The 20,341-nt window shown below is 49.0% G+C and overlaps 1 protein-coding gene across 4 annotated transcripts; it reads left to right on the plus strand.

Annotated features, from left to right (window-relative positions):
- The first annotated feature begins 209 nt into the window (after window positions 1-209).
- On the plus strand, window positions 210-20,341 carry LOC132835278 (nucleotidyltransferase MB21D2-like). Of its 4 annotated transcripts, XM_060854689.1 has the most exons (4): window positions 352-368; window positions 5,544-5,621; window positions 8,424-8,976; window positions 14,827-20,341. In XM_060854689.1, the coding sequence occupies exons 3-4, from the start codon at window positions 8,757-8,759 to the stop codon at window positions 16,098-16,100; spliced, it is 1,494 nt and encodes a 497-aa protein (XP_060710672.1). In that variant the 5' UTR covers window positions 352-368; window positions 5,544-5,621; window positions 8,424-8,756; the 3' UTR covers window positions 16,101-20,341. The 4 variants fall into 4 exon arrangements, with proteins under 4 accessions (XP_060710674.1, XP_060710672.1, XP_060710675.1 ...); XM_060854691.1 differs by lacking the exon at window positions 5,544-5,621 and having other exon boundaries at window positions 210-368; XM_060854692.1 differs by lacking the exons at window positions 352-368; window positions 5,544-5,621 and adding an exon at window positions 2,051-2,112.

Below are 20,341 nucleotides of genomic sequence, written 5' to 3' on the forward strand. Positions count from 1 at the left end.
ATGCGCATGCTCCATGCCGGGTGGGGAATGGGGAGCTAGTCATGCGCATGCTCTATGCTGACAGTACCGACGCTGCGTGCTCGAGCTCGCGAGCGGAGCGCACGTTGTACGCACGCTGTATGCCGGCATCACGCCCGCTTCGGGGTAGCGCCGGTCCGGCGCGTGCGCATAGCGGGGGAGCGGGCTTGGGTGTTGTCCGTGGCGGTTTGGAACCTGTGTGGAACATGAAAGCGCCGGGCCCAGGGCAGGGAGGAGGAGCTGGGGACTCAGTCTGGAAACACCGGCCTGGAGCTGACTCAGGGGGCGGGCTGCAGTGTTAAAGGGCTCTTAGATGTGCGAGGAGACGGGCTGTGAGGGGATGGAAGCAGGTGTGTGTGTGTGCCTCTATGGGAATGTGGGCCTTTTCCCCCCCATCCCCCTCCCCCTCCCCCTCCCCCTCCTCCTTGGCTGGGGTTTATTTTCTCCTAATTGCCCCTCTCAGGGTCGTGACATTTTCCTGGGGTGACTTGGCCTAATGCCCAATCTCCCAGGAGTTGGGACTGGGGCAGGCACTTCGACTTTGGGAGGCATCACATTCGAGCATGATAGTTCTGCTGCCTATCCCTGATGTCCTGATGAAGGGTCATAGGAACATAGAACAATTACAGCGCAGTACAGGCCCTTTGGCCCTCGATGTTGCGCCGACCCAAGCCCACCTAACCCACACTAGCCCACTATCCTCCATATGCCTATCCAATGCCCGTTTATCTCCACTCTCCTGCTCCTCGGATGCTGCCCTGACCTGCTGTGCTTTCTGCAGCGCCACGCTTTATTGACCCTTGACTGTCCAGCATCTGCAGTCCTCCCTATCTCCTAATCCCGCCTGTTTGCCCACTTCACACCCCCTCCCCCTGACCCCACAAAAGACTAGAGATGCTTGATGAGTGATTGGGAGGAGGCATTGGACTCAGCGCAAAAGTTCCTGATGAAGGGCTTTTGCCCGAAACGTCGATTTCGCTGCACCTCGGATGCTGCCTGAACTGCTGTGCTCTCCCAGCACCACTGATCCAGAATCTGGTTTCCAGCATCTGCAGTCATTGTTTTTACCTACCTGAGCATAAAATACGGTTCCAGTGATGAGCTTAACCAATGTGGATAGATCGAACAAGTTGGGGCTGTTCTCCGTGGAGAGAAGGCAGCTGAGTGGGAGATCTGATAGACGTTTTCAAAATCGCAAGTCAGCTGGGTTGAATAGACAGAGAGAATTTGTTCCTGTACGTAAACAGAACAAGAATGAGAAGGCATAGATCTAAAATGATCTGTAAAAGAAGTGAGGGTGAAATGAGATTTGCAAGGGACCTCAGGGGCAATCTTTTCGTGTAGAGAGTGGTGTGTGTGTATGGAATGAGCTGCCAGAGGAAGTGGTGGACGCTGGTACAATTACAGCATTTAGAAGGCATCTGGATGGGTATATGAATAGGAAGGGTTTGGAGGCATATGGGGCTAGATTACTTTAGGATATCCAGGCATGGATGAGTTGGGTTGAAGGTTCTGTTTCCATGCTGAACATCTCTATGGACTCTGAGGCAAAGCTTTTTCACTCAGCAAGTAGTTAGGGTCTGGAACACACTGCTTGGAAACGTGGTGGAGACAGGTTCAATTCAGGCATTTGAGGGGGCATTGAATAATTATTTGGATACAAATAATGTTTAAGGCTTTGGGAGATTGGCACGAGGTGATGCTATTGATGTAAGTTGGTGCTGGCATAATGGGTCGAATGTTATAGCTCAGGAGGCCATTTCTGTGATTCAGCTAACCATCACCCCAACTCCTTACCCCTCCTCCCCATCCCCAATGCCAAACTGGCATTAAGAATTGCCTAAACTCAATACAGTTTGGAGAATTTATAACCTGTCCTGGGTTGTCTCTCCACGTGAGGCCAGTGCCAGGTCTGGCTCCTCTCTTGCATCGCAGTGAGCCAGAAGACGGGAGTGGTTTTGAGCTGAAAATGTGTTGCTGGAAAAGCGCAGCAGGTCAGGCAACATCCAAGGAACAGGAGAATCGATGTTTCGGGCATAAGCCCTTCTTCAGGAATCAGGAGTGGTTTTGAGCCCTGCTCCCTGATATGTGAATGTAAGAGGAGTGTGCTGTGCTGTTAGAGTTGCTGATTTGGATGAAGTATTAAATCAAGTTTGTCCCTCGCCATCCTCCCCAACATCCTTTTAAGCTCCCTCTCTCCCCTCACATTCACCCCATCCTTGCTCCCCCTTACCTTCTCCACTTGTTCTAACAGGTCAGTGTAAAAGATCCCATGACACTAGTTTCAAATAGAGCAAGGGAGTTGTAGAATCCCAATGGAAGCAGGCCATTTGGCCTGTCGAGTCCATACTGACCCTCTGAAGAGTATCAGTTCCAAGCCCACCCCATCACTGAATTTCCCATGGCTAATCCATCCAGCCTACATGTCCCTGAACACTATGGGGCAATCCATCCTAAAATGCGCACATTATATCTGGCAAAGTTTACTGTAATTTTCTTTATTGTAGTTCCTTTTCATTGGATCACATGCACGTAAATATACTTATTCAGTCGAATGGCCACACTGAATATCAACAGTTGATTCAACTTCTCCTCAATGTTGGAGTACCTCAGGTTAGGGGAGTTCCAAAACTAGAGGGTTAAAGGTGAGAGGGGAAAGATTTATAAGGGTCCTGAGGGGAACAATTTCACGTAGAGGGCGGTACGTGTATGGAATGAGCTGCCAGAGGAAGTGGTGGATGCTGGTACAATTACAGCATTTAGAAGGCTGGTACATGAATAGGAAGAGTTGAGATTAGATTCCCTACAGTGTGGAAACAAGTCCTCACCGACCCTCCGAAGAATAACCCACCCAGCCCCATTTCCCTCTGACTAATGCACCTAACACGACGGGCAATTTAGCATGGCCAATTCACCTGACCTGCATAACTTTGGACTGTGCTCCGGTTTCCACACTGTCGGGAATCTAATCTAACCTCTTCCTATTCACGTACCCAGCCTTCTAAATGCTTTAATTGTACCAGCATCCACCATTCCTCTGGCAGCTCATCCCATACACACACCACCCTCTGTGTGAAGCTTTGTGCTGTAGGTTCAAAGTTTCTCTCCAAGTATATATTACTATAGTTCACACCTTGCATTATTCCACCAATGCAGTGTTAGAGACACCTTCTAATCCACGCAGACACGGGGAGAATGTGCAAACTCCACACAGACATTAGCATGAGGCTGGAATCGAAGCTGAGACCCTGGTGCTGTGAGACAGCAGATGCTGACCACTGAGCCGCCCCTGTTTCCATGCTGGACATCTCTATGATTCCATGAGCTTTGGAATGTGGGAGAACACGGGGTATCCCTGATATCCTGGAGGAGAAAGTGAGGTCTGCAGGTGCTGGAGATCAGAGCTGAAAATGTGTTGCTGGAAAAGCGCAGCAGGTCAGGCAGCTTCCAAGGAGCAGGAGAGAGGAAAGTGTGTCCAACAGGCTGAGATAAAAGGTAGGGAGGAGGGACTTGGATGGAGATGTGATAGGTGGAAGGAGGTCGAGGTGAGGGTGATAGGCCGGAGTGGGGTGGGGGTGGAGAGGTCAGGAAGAAGATTGCAGGTTAGGAGGGCGGTGCTGAGTCCGAGGGTTGGGACTGAGATTAGGTGGGGGGAGGGGAAATGAGGAAACTGGAGAAATCTGAGTTCATCCCTTGTGGTTGGATGAGGAAAGTGTGTCCAGCAGGCTAAGAGAAGAAGGGCTTCCTGAAGAAGGGCTTATGCCCGAAACATCGAATCTCCTGCTCCTTGGATGCTGCCTGACCTGCTGTGCTTTTCCAGCAACACATTTTCATCCCTGATATCCTGGCCAATATTGTAAAAGAGAGGTTTTCACATGGCTACTGATCACTGGGACCTTTGCAAAAATCAGCTGTGTTCTTTCTATCCCACAACAGCTGCTGTGCTTCAAAGGTGACTGGCTGTAAATGTTTAGCAGTCGTGACAGATTTTTTTAAAAAAATGCATTGTTTTGGTGGAGTCAGTCTGGATTTGAATGTTTTTTTCAGAGGAAAGGTGTTAATAAGCTGTCAGGTTGCCTCGATCTCCTTGTGCGCGTACTTGTTTTGCTGTTTTTTTACTGGAAGTTCTGCAGAAATTTGATGTGGGATTTTTTATTTAAAATTCTTTCCAGCAGCTATTTAAAAGGAAAATCCTGTGCAGCTGTCTTATTGGTTATGTGGTTTCTCTCCATCCCAGGATTCCTCCCAGGAGGCTAAGATTATCTTGTACTTTTTTTTTACTAATTGTGATTCATGGGTTCGAAGAAGGTGGGTCTAACGCTGCATTGGTGGAGTAATGCAAGGTGTGAACTATAATAATATATACTTGGAGAGAAACTTTGAACCTACAGCAGCACAAAGCTTCTTTTCGCACAAATGCCTCTGAGCCAGAAGATTGTGGGTTTAAATTCCAACTGCGGCGGGTAGTTTAGAGTGAAGCGTCAGAAACAAAGATTGAGGAATTACCATTCGAGGCAGCATATTTCTGGTGAGACATTAGTCAGACATGGGGTTCCCTCGCCTCATGTCTGAGTCCAGACAAATTGGTGATTGAGCTGAAACTAATCATCGTCTAAATCATGATTGTATCGTGTGATTACGAGGGCTTGTTCACAATCTCTTGTCTGAATCTTGCCTAGATCATTTTAAATGAAGTCTACCCATGGTTTGAACTTGTTTGCTGTGTTGAAAAAAATTGAACTGCCAGATGATTTGAAATAGGGGTGAACATGTTAATTCTTGCAGGGGATTCTGTTTGGCTGGTTGCATGCATTTTACCCATGGGAGGGGATAGCAGTGGTCTGAGGTTTTGCTTCCTAACTGTGCTGGAAAACGTTTGAGGGGAGTTGGATGGGAGAAAAGGTGCAAAATGAGAATTGAAAGCAACACTATTTAGTGTTCTTTGTGTGTGTAGTAGTTTTGATGGGGGTCACCAGCTGTAACATAGAGATGATTGCTATCTGTATACTACATGGACACCCACACACCTTTCAGGAAGTAGCAGGAAGTGAGGTGAGGGTTGGTGGAAGAGAGAAAAAAAACTGGATGAATCAGTCCGTCAACTTGTGCTTTTATTGTTCCCACCTCACATCTCTGACCAGGACGGCATTTATTGCCAATCCCCTCCCTGCTGGTTACTTAGCAACACTGTTCACGACCTGGAAGCAGATTACTGCCTGCTTTTTTTTGTGTGTGAGAGAGAGAGAGATACTGTCTGAAGCCCAGAGGAAGAAAAGGTAGGTGCAAATGTGTTGCTGGTCAAAGCACAGCAGGTTAGGCAGCATCTCAGGAATAGAGAATTCGACGTTTCGAGCATAAGCCCTTCATCAGGAAGAAAAGGTAGGGAATAAATAAATGGTGTGCGCGTAGGGCTGCTTTCTGAAAAGACTTGGGAGGGAAGCCAGACTGCAGGAAGGTTCCTTCACCTGTCTTGAGTTTGCAAATGTTTGAATTCTGCTTTTTATCCACCACCGTTTCCTTGATAGAACTGCTCAGCCCTTCCACTCCCCCACCTCAAGACTCAGGAATGCCAGACCTTCAGCTGGGAGCCAGTTGTGTAACAGGTACAAGGATTGGGTGGTCTGAAATAACTTTCGTTCACCTGGGTTGAGACATCCCATGATATTTCAAAGCCAACAAACTATTTTTTGAGGTCTAGCTGCTAATGCCGTGTCCACAAATGTGGCAGCTATCTCCACACAGGAAGCTCCCACAAAGCTTTAACTAGATAGTGTCTGTTTCTGTGCTGTATGACTGTTCGGTCCACCTCATTTATGCCAAACAAGTTTCCCAGACTAAACTACTCCCAATTGCCTGTGTTTGACCCATATCCCTCCAACCTTCCTATTCATGTACCTGTCCAAATGCCTTTTAAATGTTGTAATAGTACCCACCACCACTTCCTTTGGCAGCTTGTTCCAAAAAGGTGCCCCTCTTTTTAAATCTCTCCCCCTCCAGTTCCCATCCTGGGGAAAAGACCTTGACTATTCACCCTATCCATTCCCCTCACGATGTTATAAACCTCTATAAGGCCACCTTCAGCCTCCGATGGTCCAAGGAGAAAAGCCCCAGCCTCTCCCTATATTTCAAACCCTCCAACCTCAGCAATATCTTTTCTGAACCCTTTCAAGTTTAAAAATGTCATTCCTGTAGCAGTGAGACCAGAATTGAACACTATTCCAAAAGTGGCCTAACCAATGTCGCATTCAGCTGCAACATGACCTCCCGACTCCTATACTAAACAGAACGTGGTCAGCATCGAAGGGTGTGTTTCCATGCTTTATGACTGATTGATCAGTACACTGAGTACAATGAAGGCAAGCATGCCAAACACCACCATTACTACCCTGTCTACCTGTGATTCCACTTTGGAGGAACTGTGCACCTACGTCCCTAGGTCTCCTTGTTTGGTGGCAACACACCCCAGGGTACTGATTTGCCTTCCCAAAATGCAACACCTCACATTTATCTAAATTAAATTCCATCCACCACCACTCAGCCTGTTGGCCCATCTGATCGACCTTGTTGTACTCTAGGAGAACCTTCTTCGTTGTCCACTACACCACCAATTTTGGTGTTATCTGCAAACTTACTACCTATGCCTCTTATATTCATATCCAAATCATTTATATAAATGACAAAAAGTAGTGGACCCAGCATGATCCTTACGGCACACCCCGGCCACAGGCTTCCAGTCTGAAAAGCAACCATCCATTACCATCATCTGTCTTCTACCTTCAAGCTAATTTTGCATCCAACTGGCTAGCTCTCCATGTATTCCATATGATCTAACCTTGCCAATCAGTCTACAATGCAGAACCTTGTCGAACGCCTTGCTCAAGTCAGTATAGACAGCATCTACTGCTCTGCCTTTGACAAACCTCTGTCACTTCAAAACACTCAGCCAATTTAGACATGGTTTCCCACACACAAAGATAATGAGCAATTAAACTGTTAGTGGTATCGGTTGACACAATTCAGGGAGAGTTCCAATTCCCAACCTTTTGGAAATAGCAGTGGATGTATAGTATCAGAGGACAAACAGGAACTTGAGATGCAGAAGGATTTTTTGATATTGTTATGCGTAAGAGGAGAAAGGGAGTTTCAACTTGAGAGGAGATGGGAGGAGTCTTCAGCAGACCCTACTCATTGGGGGTGGGTGACGATTAAGATCAACTAAAGCTGGCAACTTACCATCGTTGAGTCTCTCCCCAGCCTCACGTCACTCAAACTCACCCTGCAGACTCCAGTGATTGGTTTTCCTCTCTCCTCTTCCTCCCCCCTTTCCCTCCCACCTTCTCTCCCTGTATTTCATTTCATCCTTCTGCAAACTGTATTAGAAATACTTGACAAAAAACATTGCTCAGTGGGACTCGGCACAGACGGAACATGACCTCCAAACAAGGGCCAGTTGGTCACCTAGATGTTAACTGCATTTTTCTCCCATTGAAGATGGTACTGGTCCTGCTGAGTTTTTCCAGCACTTGCCTGTCTTTATTCCAGATCTCCAGCATCTTGCTTTTGTACTCGATTGAATCATTCTATATTTCAGTCGACTCCTACCAGTGGCCATGCAGCACTTCTCCAGTGCTGAGCACAAGTGTCAGCTGAGGTGGTACATACACAGGGGCCCTGCTGTGGACCCTGTAGCAGGGAGACCACAATCGAATGCAATTTTCTAAAAGTGGCCTGAGAAATCTCATGTGCATGACCTCCCATCTCCTATGCAAAACAGAACACGGTCGACGTGACCGGTTGGACCAAAGGGTCTGTTTCCATACTGTATGACTCTATGACTACTCAATGCACTGACCAATGAAGGCAAGTGTACTTCAATCATACCTCAGGGCCCACCAAAGGTGCACTTGTGTGAATACTTGGTGAGGATCGAATGAATAATGTTTGTTGTCTGTCCTTTTCACTCACTCAAAGGGAGGCGGCCACTACTTGTCCTCAGGGCCCCTTCGTGCACAAAGGCTGCAGGAGCAGAGGTAAGAGAAGCAAAGTACTGTGGATGCTGGAAATCTGAAACCAACGCTAAAAATGCAGGAGAAACTCAGCAGGTCCGGCACTTTCTGTGGAGAGAGAAACAGCATTAATACCTTGAGTCTGGTATGATCCCATCAGTGTGGCTCATTTCAGAGACACAAATTTAATGTTTGTATCTCGTTTTGGTTTCGAGAGGCCAGGATAGGAATAGGCCAACCCTTTGTTCCCTTCCCCAGTCTGCAGACTGCTGCACTGGCCACAGCATTTTGGCTTATTGTTGACAGGAACTCCTGTAACCAGGGTGATTGCATAGGATTTTTTGAGCTCAGATCACTAACTTCTCCTTTACTTTTTCCTGTTTTTCACTCTTACCACAGATCGCGCGATGAAAAGCCTTGATTTTCCCCGCCTGTGTCATCCAGGCTGACCGATAAGAAGCTCCTTCACTCGTCTGTCAGTCTAACAGTCTGTCTCCCAGAACCTAGAGGTACTAGCAACTGACTCCCCCCCCACCCCCCTCTCAGAATTGTGCCTGGCGCCTCCTGCTGCCTGTCATCGTTGCTGGACTCCTGAGATGGTGGCGCGACTTTGAAAGAGGCGTGTTTTCCTCAGCACCCCATTCTTGGCTCCGAAAGGCCACGGTAAAATAGTTGCCCGTCTGTGATCCTCGCCATTGCTCCTGGGACCACTGTGCGAGTCAGTTCCTCGGCATGGCGACTCTGGCGTCGTTGTCCGGCAAGGATGCCGCACTCGGTGCTAAACCGCCAGCCTTTGCCAAACCCCTGAACGACTTGGACTTCCACTCGGGAGCCCGCATCGAGGAGATAACAAAGCTGATCCAAGAATTCGGCAAGTATGAGATGAGGGACTTCGACGATCGGCGGGCCTTGGAGGTTCACACTGCCAAAGACTTCATTTTCTCTATGCTGGGTGAGTGCTCACGGCACACTGAGACAGACACCATCAGTTATAAGGAGATTTCACGATGTGAAGTCATGCCCTGTAGAGAATGGTTACTTGCACACAGTAACCATTGTTTCAAGTTCCGACCAAAAAAGCAGTGTCCTCACCACCAGGTCACCTGTTTTCAATGTTAGTTGAGTGACGGATGTTGTCCTGGACACTGGGATAGCTCCCTGGCTTTTTCCAAAAATAGCAACAAGTGATTTTGGAATACTGTGTTCAATTCTGCTCTCCCTGCTGTAGGAAAGGGGTTTTTAAACTTGGAAAGGGTGCAGAAAAGGTACTGCTGGGATTGGAGTGTTTGAGCTATAGGGAGAGGCTGATTAGGCTGGGGCTGTTTTCCCTGAAGTGTTGGAGGCTGAGGGGTGACTTCACAGATGTTTTATAAAATCATGAGGGGTATGGATAGGGTGAATAGACCAGGTCTCTTCCCCAGGGTAGGAGAGTCCAAATCTAGAGGGTGTAGGCTGTAGGTGAGAGGGGAAAGCTTTAAAAGGGACCTGAGGGGCAACTCTTTCACACAGACGCTGGTGCGTGTATGGAATGAGCTGCCAGAGGAAGTGTTGGAGGCTAGTACAATGACAACATTGAGTTTAGAGGGATATGAGCCAAATGCTGGCAAATGGGTCTAGATTTATTTAGGATATCTAGTCAGCACAGGCGGGTTGGACTGAGGGTCTGCCTCTGTACTATACATTGCTATGACTATGATTTGTTCCTGCTGTCTCTGGGCAAATGGGGGGCCCTGGTGTTCAATGTTACCACTGTGAGCTGGTGTCCTCTAGATACCCCAGTGCTGTCTTCCACAATTGCTCTGCTTCTGATTTTGACACTGGTGCACACTACTATTGCTGTCAAATATCTAGCGCCGTGCACTTCAATACCTTTAGTGTTTGCGACAAAAGACTCTGTCAGGTTGTCGGCCTGTGCTGTATTCCTGACTTCCTCTGAGTACCAGCACTGAGCAGGTCAGCCTTTGAGCTTTGGGCTCGGAAAGTGGGGCTTGAACACCCGATCTTTTGACTAAGATGGGAATGCATTAATGTGAGACTGTATGTAGAGCACAATAAGGTTTATAAGGTAGAGGTGGGTAGGCTATCTTTTGAGGAAGAGAGTCAAAAGTCTCTGGGGGACAGTGGGAATGTAGAAGCGAGATAGTCATCAGCTTAGCTCTGATTCTGTTGAATGTCAGAGTGGATTTGAGGTGCTGAGTGACCTGCTCTTCCTAATTCATATGGGGGTCTTCCTTCAGAGTTGTACATTCCAGTTGCAACATGGGAGCAGAGCATTGGACCCAATCAGTTGATATTTATCCCCCCCCGTATGGGCATAATCCTCATTCCATACAAGGTTAGGTCCTTGCTTTAGAAAGCTCAGTAAGTATATGGCTGAAAGCTGGATTTAACCTGGCAATATCTGAACTACGGACCTTTCTTATAAGGTTGCAAAGGTAGGTAGTTTTACTTTGTAGGATAAGATAGCTACACTCTGCTGTTTACACTTGGCAGCATGTTACAGCTAGCATGCTGAAATGGTTATGACGATGTAATTCTTTTCTTATTTTGCACTTTTTTAAAAAAGTGATTCTTCATGGCTTACAATTTTCCATTATTTGAATCACCGTAGCCATTTAGCATCTGCCCTCATGGATTCTCAACAGTCCAACGATTGATATATGTACTTATCATAGCCCTTTCCTCCGCACACTACATGCTCACATCCCAGTTTCCTGCAGCCTCTGAATAGGAGCAGGCCATTCAGCCCCACGAGACAGTCCAATCATTCAGTCAGATCATGGCCAATATGCAGAGGTTCAGCCTGTCTGGTGTGGTCTTCCTTCATTCTCGTCTGAACAAAGATCCAGCCAACTCCATTTTGAAATGTTCAATTTTGTCGCCTCACTCTGGGCCTCAAGGATAAGACCATCAGAAATTTCTGCCTCTGTCTCTCCCCGTTCCCTACCTCTACCTCTCTCTCCCTCACTCCCCGACTCTGTCTCTCTCTTAAAGGACTTCTGGATGGGTATATGAATAGGAAGGGGTTAGAGGGATATGGGCTAAATGCTGGCAAATGGGACTAGATTAATTTAGGATAGCTGGTTGGCAGGGACAAGTTAGACCGAAGGGTCTGTTTCCATGCTGTCTATTTCTATGACTCTTAAGTAAGTATGGAATAGGCCATTCTGCTCCTTGAGCTTACTCCATCTTTCAGCAGCATCTCGGCTGATCCGATATTCCTCACATTCACTTTCCTGCATTCTACCCATAAGCCTCGATTTCCCCCTACCCAACCTCAAAAGACATTCGGAGCTGTATATTGCAGACTTCCATTGCCCTTTGAGCTGACATGCTGCCTGATGTTACTGTCCAAACAGCTTGGATCTCATTTTCAGCTGGTCTTGCCTTAAACAGGTCCAACCTCCTCACTCTTTCCTCCAGGTTCCTGAGAGGAGATGTGTCGGAAGGGAGTTGGCTGATAGAGTAATAGTGAGAATCTGTTCCTGCTCGTTACCCATCAGGTGCTTTTTAAATCTTTCTCCTCTCTCCTTAAACCTATGCCCTCTAGTTTTGTACTCCCCCAACCGAGGACAAAGAGCTTAGCTATTCACCCTATCCATGCCCCTCATGATTTTATATCTTCTGTGGTGTGGGTGGCGTGGTGGCTCAGTGGTTAGCACTGCTGCCTCACAGCGACAGGCACCCGGGTTCGATTCCAGCCTCGGGCGACTGCCTGTGTGGAGTTTGCACTTTCTCCCCACATCTGCGTGGGTTTTCTCTGGGTGCTTCAATTTCCTCCGACCGTCCAGAGATGTGCAGGTCGGGTGAATTGGCCACGCAAAATTGCCCCTAATGTTCAGGCATGTGGAGGCAAGGTGTATTTGTAAGGGAATGGGATACTCTTTAGAGGGTTGGTGTGGACTTATTAGGCCAAATGGCCTGTTTCTACACGATAAGGATTCTATGAATCTACAAGGTCAACCCTCAGCCAGTAATGCTCTAGGGAAAATGGCGCCAGTCTGTTCAATCTTTCCCTATTGCTCCAACCCCGGCAACATCCTTATCAATCTTCTCTGCACTCTCTCAGGTTTGACAACATCCTTCCTCAGAATTGTAGGCAGTACAAGATCAAGAGAACACAGATTTAAAGTGATTTGTAGAAGGTGATGTGATGTGAGGATGTTTTCACATAGCAAGCAAATAGGATTCTGGGTGCATTTCTTGGAAAGGTCATGGAGGCAGGCTCCATTGAAGTATTAGAGAGCATTGGGCATTGTGCAGGCTTACTGATACTCATTCAGGGAGCAGATACAGACACAATGAGCCAAATGATCTCCTGCTGCACCATAACACTTGATCCTTGAAATATTAACCGGTTCTGCTTTAGTGGCTGAATGTGACTGTGCGTTCCAGCAAGATCTCTCCTACTTTCCCTCATCAAATCTACTATTCCATTTGACCTATTTTTGCCTTGAAGTGGACTCCCTCAGCCACTGATTGCTGCTATCCATATCCCTTCTTGAATTCAATTCCATCCCAATAGTGCTGTGCCCGCACGCAGGTCCTTGGCTCATTTCCGGCTGTCATTTCCATCCTTTTGAAGTTTAGTCATGTGTAAAAGGAAATGTGGCAGCCAACTTGTGAACAGCAAGATCCCACAATAGAATAGACACTTTGGTGCAGACCAGACATCCCGATCTGACCTCATCCATTTGCCAGCATTTGGCCTATATACCTTTAAATCCTTTCTATTCATATACCCACCCAGATGCCTTTTAAATGTTGTAATTGTACCAGCCTCCATCACCACCTCTGGCAGCTCATTCCATACACTCATCACACTTTGCGTGAATAAGATACCCCTCAGGTCCTCCTTTGTCCTCTCACCTTAATTCTATGTCCTCTAGTTGTGGCTCCCTAGATTTTAGCTGTTCACCCTATCCATGTTCCTCATGGTTGTATAAACCTCTGTAAGGTCACTCCTCAATCTCGAACGCTCCAGGGATGTAAGTCCCATTCTGTTCAGCCCATTTCTATTGCTCCAACCCTGGCAACCTCCTTGTAAATCTTTTCTGCACCTTCTCAGTTTAACAACGTCCTTCCTGTAGCAGGGAGACCAGAATTGTATATGCTATACTAAAAGTGAACTCACTGGTGTCCTGTAGAGTCCTAACCCCTTTACTCATTGCACTGACCATTGCACATACCAAATGCCTCCTTCACTGCCCTGTCTACCTGCACCTGCAGCTCTCGATCTCTCTGTTCAGGATCTTACCATTAAGTGAAGAAGTCCTGCCCTGATTTGCCTTGCCAAATGCAACACCTCCTATTTATCTAAATTAAACTCCATCTGCCAGTCCTCAGCCCATTGGCCCATCTGATCAAGATCCTGTTGCACTCTGAGGTAACCACCTTCGCTGTCCATTACACCTCCAATTTTGGTGTCACCTGCAAACTTACTAACCAATGCTCTTATATTCACCTCCAAATCACTTATATAAATACCGAAAAGCAGTGGGCCCAGCACCGATCCCTGAGGCAGACCACTAGTCACAGGCCTCCAGTCTGAAAAACAATGCTATACCAACCCTCTGCCTCCTACCTTTGTGGCAATTGGCTGATGACCAGAGTATCTCCTCTTACACATACTGATTGAGAGGTAAATATTGGGCTGTGCATGCAGGACTTCCTGTTGTTCCTGCACATAGTACCATGGGATCTTTTAGATTCACCTGAAAGTAGCTTGGGGGAAAACCTTTTTTTATAAATTCTCACCTGAAGACAGATGTTTCCAACGGTGCAGCACTCCTTCAATACTGCACTGGAGAAAGATGGAACCTCCAACAGTTGTTGGCTGAGTAATGCTGGGCCCCAGGACACTACTGTGAGGGCATGGTTCAAATCCAGCTGGTGGAATTTAAATTCACTGAACACATCTGGAAACGGAAGCTCCTTTCAATGACGGTGACTTGGAGAACTAACATCAGTTGTCATAAAAAGCCATCCGACTCACTCATGTTCTTTGGGGAATGACCGACCCTCGGATCCACAGCACTGGACAGGCCTCTCAGCTAAAGGGCAGCGAATGTTGGCCTTGCCTACATCCCCCATAAATGAAGGTTTCCAAAAATAAGTCTCTGCAGTGTTGGGGCGGTCAGTTTTAATGTTGGTGTATTGTATTGGTATCCATGTGATATTTGATTTGATTTATTGTAGTCACATGTACCTAAGTGCAGTGAAAGGTGTTGTTTTGCGAGCAGTATAGTCAGATCATAGCAAACAAGGACATAGAGATCGTATGGTGCTTAGACAGAGTGAGGCACACAGGAGGGGCATAAAGCAAGATCACCGTTATTTGAAATTAGAGAGGTCCATTCAGCAGTCTGGTAACAGCAGGGGAGAAGCTGTTCTTGACCCCATTGCTGCTTCTGTATCTTCAGCCTGTTGAGAGGGATTAGAAGAGAGCATCCATTGTCTCTTGTCCCCACAGCCAGCTATAAATTACTGTGCTGTTTGTGGCGGGGGTGAGGGTTGGTTATGTTTTGACTGTCATATGGGGAAAGTGAGGACTGCAGATGTTGGAGATCAGAATCAAAGAGAGTGTGGTGCTGGAAAAGCACAGCAGGTCAGGCAGCATCCGAGGAGCAGGAGAATCGATGTTTCAGGCATCAGCCCCTTCATCAGGAATCCTGACCGGCTGTGCTTTTCCAGCACCACACTCTTCGACATTGTCCTTAAGGGATAAGGCGTAGCACAGGGAGTGCTTGAAAGCAGCAGGGTCTCTGTATAAGCCTGAACACGCTCCTCTCTGCTTCCACAGGCCTCGTTCAGAAGCTGGACCACAAGTTACCCGTCTCCAACGAGTACCTGCTGCTGTCCGGGGGCGTGCGGGAAGGGGTGGTCGACATGAACCCCGATGAGCTGGGCGATTACGCCAGGGGCATGGACTACGACGTCGACTTCACGCTGCTGGTTCCGGCCCTGAAGCTGCACGACCGCAACCAGCCGGTGACGCTGGACATGCGGCACTCGGCGCCCTGCCACTCATGGCTCAGCCTGCGGCTCTTCGACGAGCGGACCATGGAGAAGTGGAAGGACTGCTGCACGGAGACGGAGCCCGGCCCGGCAGGCGGCGGAGGCGGCAGCTACTACTTCTCGCCCACCAAGGTGGCGGACTGGTTCTTCCGCTCGGTGCGTGCCGTCATCGAGGAGGTGCGCCGGCATCCGCAGCGCGGGGTCCCCGGCGTGGCGGCGGTGGAGAAGAACGGCACGGTGGTCACCGTCATCCTGAACGTGGGCCGCAGCCGCATGCTGTACGACATCGTGCCGGTGGTGTCTTTCAAGGGCTGGCCGGCCGTCGCCCAGAACTGGCTGATGGAGAACCACTTCTGGGACGGCAAGATCACCGAGGAGGAGGTGATCAGCGGCTTCTACCTGGTGCCGGCCTGCTCCAGCACCGGCAACCCAGAGAACGAGTGGCGCCTGGCCTTCTCGCGGAGCGAGGTGCAGCTGAAGAAGTGCATTTCCACGCCACTGATCCAGGCCTACCAGGCGTACAAGGCCATGATCGTCAAGCTGCTGTCCCGGCCCCGGGCCGTCAGTCCCTACCACCTGAGGAGCCTGATGCTGTGGGCCTGCGACCGCCTGCCTTCCAACTTCCTCGGGCAGGAGGACAACATGGCGCACTTCCTCCTGGGCCTCCTCGACGACCTGGCCCACTGCCTGGTCAACAAGTCGTGCCCCAACTACTTCCTGCCGCAGTGCAACATGTTTGAGCAGCTGCCCGACAGCACGGCGCTGCTGCTGGCCTGCCGCCTGTCGTCGGTGCGCTCGGACCCGGCCGAGCACCTGCGCAGCGCCATCGAGCACGCCAAGGCAGCCAGCCGGCTCGCGCAGGAGCTGCAGCAAACCCTGCCGGGCCTGGCCTCCTCCCAGTCGGACGGCCTCCTCGCCAGCGCGGGCAGGCAGGACGACAGCCTGGCCCGCAAGCTCCAGCAGCTGGTGACGGAGAACCAGGGCAAGTCCATCTCCGTCTTCCTCAACCCGGATGACGTCAGCAAGCCGCACTTCCGGATCGACGATAAGTTTTTCTGAAGGAGCGTGCCCACGGCGCCGTCCCGGGCGACGTGACAGTCTTCCCTCCCCGCCTGCCTTCCGGGCTCCCACACCCTGCATCGTGGGCTACTGGTAGTCGTGATCTCCCCTTGCATTGTGGGATACTGGAGGTCACACTTTGCAATGGGCCTCCCTGAGAAGAGAGACGTGTTGCTGAAGCTATCTTAAGGACAAATGCAAGATGAGCAAGTTTCTAATAATCATAGTGACCTAAACCAGAGAGTGACAATTGGTTCACAATCCATCTGTGGCTACAACATGCCATGGTTAAAAAAAAACTACAAGCACCTCGAGCTTCTGGGTAATTTTTTTTTGTTTAGAAAGCAAGGTTTTAGCACCTTCCTTTCTGTTTGCGTCCATTGAAACTCTGTCACCTCTAGTAAGTGCAAATGCCACAGCAATGCCTCAGTCAATCAGAGTCAACATGCTAACCAGTCAGGGTCTTTTTCACCTGCTGTGATTGTTTGCGTTTTGGCATTCTTGCGTTTTGTCCTCTAGAGTGCAAGACAGAGACAACGCATCTCTCTTCTCAGCAATTTCAGGTTCTGTACTCCAAGTGAAATGATTGCAATGGATGTTTAATAATAATTCTTGAGATTACAGGTGGGCCAGTACTTGGTTTTTTTGTTAACCTTATTTGAGAGGACAGGTCTGATATGGTATAGCTTGGAGCAGTTTATAAGAGTATGCAGCCAATGAATAGTTGCCTAGTCATTCTCTGCCTAAACCGGCTTAGATTCCTAAAGTTACGTGTCACTCTGCTGAGTTTGTCCTGCGTGGGGCTGATCGGACCAGATCTCAATGCCCAATGTGAGGAGGGGCTACCTGACCGTACAATTCTCGATCCACTCCGTCTTTGCGGATTCTCGGTTTTCCTGGAAAGGGAATGTTTAGCGCAGTGAAAACGCCAGGCGGAGCTGGCACTGGGTGCAGGCCTCCGCCCTCCGATGAGGCCTAACAGTGGTGCGGTATCGGAGTGCGTTTAAATTGCATTGTCCTTATTCCATGATCAAGGTGACAGCCCTGGAAGCAGCCCTTTCACAGCTGCTGCGTTTGTGGTCAGATTGAACTGTATCCTGAATGGATTTGGGATGTGTGGCTGGGACAGTTTGTCCAGATAAGTCAGTCTCATTATCAAAGCCTCAACCCTTTGATACTTTCGGTTCACGTTCCAGTTTCATGGAAGTATTTATTATTTGTTTTGAAAGCAGTTTGATTTTCAACAGTAGCAGCACCAGGTGTGGATACTGAAGCCACTCGGGTGGGCATCTGTGTATTGAGCCTGCCTGGTGGTTTTGTCAGTCATTTTTAGATCAGTTCTGATTTCTGCTGGAAGTGTTTTTCTATTTAAGATGTGTGTGACTCGCGGTCTCTCTCTCTCTGTGTCGGTCTGTCTGTCTCTCTCTGTGTCAGTCTCTCTCTCTCTGTGTCAGTCTCTCTCTCTCTGTGTCAGTCTCTCTGTGTCAGTCTCTCTCTCTCTCTCTGTCAGTCTCTCTCTCTGTGTCAGTCTCTCTGTGTCAGTCTCTCTCTCTCTCTCTCTCTGTCAGTCTCTCTCTCTGTGTCAGTCTCTCTCTGTCAGTCTCTCTCTCTCTCTCTCTCTGTCAGTCTGTCTGTCTCTCTCTCTCTCTCTCTCTCTCTCTCAGTCCGTCACCCCGCTCTTTCTCCATCTCTGTTCCTTCCCGGCCTTCTCTGTCTGTCTATTTATCTGCCTCCCTGTCTCTGTCTCTTCACCCTCCTTTTTCTGTCTACCTCTGTGTCTGCCTTTTTGCCTATCTGTGCCACCCTCCCTCTGACTGAGCTGAGCAGAATCATGTCAGGCTCTCAATTGCTCTGCGAGGCTTATGTCAGCCACTAGGATTGCTGCAATTAACCTCCGTGCCTTCTGGGCAAACATTAACCACAAGGGACTGTTGGAATTGTGGAGGGATGGGATCGGCATTGTCCAAACACATCTTGGCAGGGAAATCTGCAACGTTTACTTCTGCTGGTATCCTGTGTGACTGTGTTCCTCTGTTCATTTGATTCTAGTACAGTCAGCCTCAGTATTTTCTGGTTAATGGGTGCTGGGGACAGAGGGGGGGATGCAAAGTGGTAAGAATGTGTTGATCAGGACATCTGGAAGGAACTGAGTTTACGTGAGGCCATCTCTCTCACCTGCTGCAGATCTCCTCCCCTTCAGTTATGGCTGGGGGTTGGGGTCCACGGTCAGTCTGATCCCAGGTGCAGCCTGGGCCTCGACCCAGTCTTGGCATGGGGTGCCCACAGAACCTGGCAAGTCTCCGTTCTGCTCCCCAGAGCTGTTCACCTGCATGAGTCGACCAAAGGTCAGCTCTGATCAGGGTGGGATGTTTACTGCGCGTGACTCAGAAGGTTGTGTGTTCAACCAGATGGGGCGTTTTTGTGTTTGCATTTAAGGTGTAAATGTAGTCAGAGTCTCACTGGAAAGGACACATGAAGGGGATGTGCAAGCTAGCCCTCACTGAGCTCTCCCTGTGCTAGAAAGGGTTATTGAGAGGGTGGGAGTGTGTATCAGTTGCCTCTTATTGATGACCAAAGGCCACCCTTGTTTGATGGTCTTTCACCACACAAGTCCATCAGGGGCTGAGCTTAGAAGTCACTGATACAGGTAGTAATGTTGGTCAGAGGAGGGGGAGTCTGTTTGGATGGTGTCACACTGTAACATGTGCTAGCTCCTCTGGCATCCTTGTGTGTCAAGTTTACCCAGCTGGGCATCAAGAATGTACCAAGTATCAAGTGAGTCTCCCACCTCCATGCTCTCTCCTCCTCCTCCTCCTCCCATAGTCAGATTGGTGCTGCTTTGAACTTGTGTGGTGACACTAATGTCGAGGGTTGGGGGAGTGTAGGTGGCCACAGGGGTTAGAGTAAGGCAGGCGTTCAGTAAATCGGACAATTTCGAATGCTCAGTTTGGTCACTTTTCACCTCTACCTCACCAAACGTGGCGACAGGGAGTGGATGCATGCCTCACACTGGCTGCCATCCCCCCACCCCCCCGGCAGAGGGAGGCAGCAAGAATCATCTGGTCATTTTCAGGAAAACAAATGTTGGCTGCCTCCTGCTACCATCAGGCCGCTGGAGTCGTAATTGTCAGTGGCCGCAGAGATGGGAAGGTAAAGAGTGAATCCTGCTCTCTCTGGGTGTCACATCCTGTGGGACTTCTAGGCCCGCTCCCATGTACTCTGAGAGTGTCAGCCTGCTCCATCACAGGAAGCTCCAACCCCAACTCCCTCCTCAGCAGAAACCCACAGTTCCTCCCTGGATTGGACATACCGAGTCTGAGAGGATGGGACTGCACAGTGGCTCAGTGGTTAGCGTAGTTGCCTCACAGGGCCAGGGACCCGGGTTCGATTGCAGCCTCGAGTGATGTTTGCGCACACTCCCTGTGTCTGTGTGGGTTTCCTCCAGTTTCCACCCCTCGGTCCAAAGATGTGCAGGATTGGCCATGCTAAATTGCACCATAGTTTCCAGGGATGCACAGGCTATAGATGGGTTAGCCATGAGAAAAGCAGGGTTACAGAGTTTGGGTGAGCTGCTCTTCAGAGAGTCGGTGTGGACTCAATGGGCCAAATGGCCTGCTTCCGCACTGCCTGGATTCTGAGGCCTCCCTGGCTGTACCCGAGAGGTCAGAGTGCAAACTGGGCGATGGTAATCAGCAACCAACTGACCCATCCCCCTGCCGTACAAACTCTGCTACAGATTTAGATCCAATCTGCTACATGTTTACTTTAGATGGTGCTGTAAACTCTGGTGTTGAAGGCTGCTCCGACTTTGTGGGGCAAAGCAGTGTCACTGGAATCTGATATTCTGGAGGGGTTTAAAAAGTAACAGCCAGTATCCAGTAACACTGGTAGTTATGTGAGACTGCCGTAAATTAATGACCATAAATATGCTGGAACCATTGCAAGTTAAAATTAGTATAGCTTCACTTCCTGACAGTTGGGTTTTCAACTGGTGCTGGTCGAGTCAAACTGAAGTGGCGCTACCTCCGGGAGCAGATTCCTTTCCTTACTTTCCTGAGCTGGCATTGAGCTACTGCTCCCTCATTCACGTGCGCTCAATCTCAACTGCCGCACCCAGCATTTTCTGGACCTTCCGACACTTGTGTCGGATTTGTAGCATTGCAAGTGAAGAACAGGGTTCTCTTCGAGGAGAAAGTGAGGTCTGCAGATGCTGGGGATCAGAACTGAAAATGTGTTGCTGG

Source organism: Hemiscyllium ocellatum, chromosome 44 (assembly GCF_020745735.1).
Source record: "Hemiscyllium ocellatum isolate sHemOce1 chromosome 44, sHemOce1.pat.X.cur, whole genome shotgun sequence".
Taxonomy (NCBI): domain Eukaryota; kingdom Metazoa; phylum Chordata; class Chondrichthyes; order Orectolobiformes; family Hemiscylliidae; genus Hemiscyllium; species Hemiscyllium ocellatum.